This window comes from Triticum aestivum, unplaced genomic scaffold (assembly GCF_018294505.1).
Source record: "Triticum aestivum cultivar Chinese Spring unplaced genomic scaffold, IWGSC CS RefSeq v2.1 scaffold11626, whole genome shotgun sequence".
NCBI classification, from domain to species: domain Eukaryota; kingdom Viridiplantae; phylum Streptophyta; class Magnoliopsida; order Poales; family Poaceae; genus Triticum; species Triticum aestivum.
The window spans coordinates 1-2,714 of NW_025244806.1; the positions used below are offsets into that span (position 1 = coordinate 1).

General features: G+C 42.7%; 1 protein-coding gene across 1 annotated transcript; it reads left to right on the plus strand.

The window, feature by feature from the left end:
* Positions 1-1,866: 1,866 nt before the first annotated feature.
* LOC123177056 (9-beta-pimara-7,15-diene synthase, chloroplastic-like) lies at positions 1,867-2,699 on the plus strand (the record flags this gene model as incomplete). Its single annotated transcript, XM_044591014.1, has 3 exons — positions 1,867-2,124; positions 2,389-2,438; positions 2,543-2,699. Coding segments are annotated over 3 exons (465 nt in total), but the record flags the coding sequence as incomplete, so codon positions are not given.
* Positions 2,700-2,714: the final 15 nt, after the last annotated feature.

The following is a 2,714-nucleotide window of genomic DNA, read 5'->3' on the forward strand; positions in this document are numbered from 1 at the left end:
CAAAGTTATAAATAGCAGGCCATGACAAATAGTGACAGAAGCATTAGCGCACTAAATTGCAGCTATAGTGCGCTAAATTTTGCTGTAGCACGCTAAATAGCACTAAAAGGCTTACCAGGATATCACACTATTTAGAACTTTGAACTTCAAAGATTCTAAGGTTAGGATACCTATACCATGGTAAAGAAACTTCAAAACTCGAGAAAAATTTCACAGTTACTTATTCGTTGGCGCAGAACGTGTTTGGCATTAACAAATTTGGATATTGAACTTACTAAAGGAAATAAAAAATGTGATGTGCTTTGTTACTCGCATGCTAATAAGCTAATTTTTTTACTAATGACAAAATTTATGTTTGGCCTTAGAATTATATATGTCACGTACAATATGTTCAATATGTTTCCATTCTTACAATTAAATAAAGACATTATATTGTTGTTTGAGTTTTAAACAACATCATATTAAAAGATAAAACAGACACATATATGCTTCCTAATTTCTATATTATGGAAAGTCTCTCTAGAAAGCAAGCTCACTGGATTGCAATAAATAATTTATATAAAATATATATCCACCACAGAGGAGCCCGCCTATTTGCGCAAGCCGCTGTACTAGTTCAAACATTTTTTAAGAGAATGTGAGCCAGAAATAATAATGTTATTTCGGGAGTACTCAAGTTTTTTGATAACCATGCATGCATTCAGGTGTGGATATTGATAGATCATGATTACCACATTGTTGACGCTGAGAGTGTAAGTGTAGGGAGAGTCGTCGCCATGGCTCTGGTGTTGTCTGGTCGAGCACTGGAGCATGCCGGACTGTAGCGGTGAAAGTCAGCATCCTCCACCTTCTCTCTCTCTCTCTCTCTCTCTCTCTCTCTCTCTCTCTCTCTCTTTGTGTCAACCTTTTGGTTTTTGGCTCAGTGATGAGCTCCTGCATGCTGCTATGATCAAGTATTTATGAAAGAAGGGTCTAGGTGACAGGTTTTGTTGGCAGTATCTACGGCATATTAAGGCTGAGGGAAAAGGGCATCAAAGTTCAAGCACACGACAAAAGGCTGCTATGATCGTCCTTTTTAATCTACAAGTATTAGAAGTGGCAGCGAGTCTGACGGCGGATGTTGTGCTTGTTAATTGGCAAGTAGTAGAAGCAGTAGGCATTAGCGAGTGCAACTGGTATTATTGTTGCCATCACCATAATGGGCAACTTACCCTATTTGTTGATCCGACCTTGCTATACATACGATGAAATCTCCGTCCAACATTACGATTAGAGACAAATCGTTGATGATTCAGGCCATAACATTTGCAGTCTGGTCGTACCGATGTACGATGAATATGAATCGTACGCAGAGCAGATTTTTTGTTGATCAATTGAAGCGGGTGGTCAGTCGCATGTGTCTTTGGCACGCATAACATGGGTCGCTAAGATGGCAAGCCATACATTAATTCCACCTGCCGGACAAAACGCGAACCCTAGGTATCTGTTTGTTGTCCAATTGATAGAGGTGGGTGGTTACTTGCATGCGTGTCTGATTAGCTGGACATGCGTGGCTGACAGAGGCCCAAACATATATATTAATTCCAACTGCCGGACAAATTGAAACGTAGGCATAACAACTTGATTCTCTCTTTAAGAAAAAAGTCGCCGTTGAAACATCAGCGATCGTCACATCACCGGTTCACACCTTCACCCCAATGACGAGACTAATAGGGCCGGCAAACGCATAATGGTGGTCATGTTCCTGAAATTGTCACGGTGGTTGATCGAATAGCTGGAACATCACTGTCAGGGGAAATGAAAAATTGCAGCACTTGTGTTCAGCATGTTCACACAGGTTGTCTTTCGTACTTGTCTTTTCAGCAGGTTGTCTCATAACCACCTTACTGAGCATCACTGTTAGCCAGTTCCATGAGCTGATCGCCCCATTTCCCATGGCAAATCCTACACAAGGTCGTTCCTCTTCCATCCTGCTAGCATCTGGACGCCAGGCACCTCAACAGGCCGTCCTCCTCTGGGCTGCTCCACAGTTCGTGTCAAAGTGTGGGCTACATCATGGAAAAAGAAAGCCTCCTCGCTGCAGCTTCGCCTGCTCGGCCTCCGGGATTCCTTCCACCGAACCACGTACGTTGCTCTGTTTCTTCTCTCTGATTTCTGCTCCATCTGGTAAGGAAGGAGTAAGAGTCCGTAGCTTTGCTTGGGTGGACTTTTCTATTTTTCTTAAGCTACTTTCGATGCAGATTCGCATGGATGCACATATAATTCTTCTCTGTTTACCAATGCCTGAAACTTATACTTGTGGTTGGGATTGCTAATTTATCTATTTGTACTTCTAGAGTTAGGCCGTCTAATTGATTTGTTTCATACTGCTCTCCTTTCGCCGAACAGCCTATGTTGAGGAGATGTTGGCACGAGAAAATGCAAGGACGCGCAACACGGTATGAACATCACTCCTAAGTCCTAACCCTTGTTTCGACTAGATGTTTCAAGTCCATGTCATGTCAGGATTCACGTCACTGATCAAATGCTGGATGTAAATTAGGAACGGAAGGCTAGAATACGGAAACATCTGGAGAAACCTGAATTCTCGCCATCTGCCTATGACACAGCATGGGTGGCTATGGTGCCATTGCCCGACACCAATCGGCAGGCTCCATGCTTCCCTCAGTGTGTTGAATGGATATTGCAAAATCAACACTGTAGTGGTTCATGGG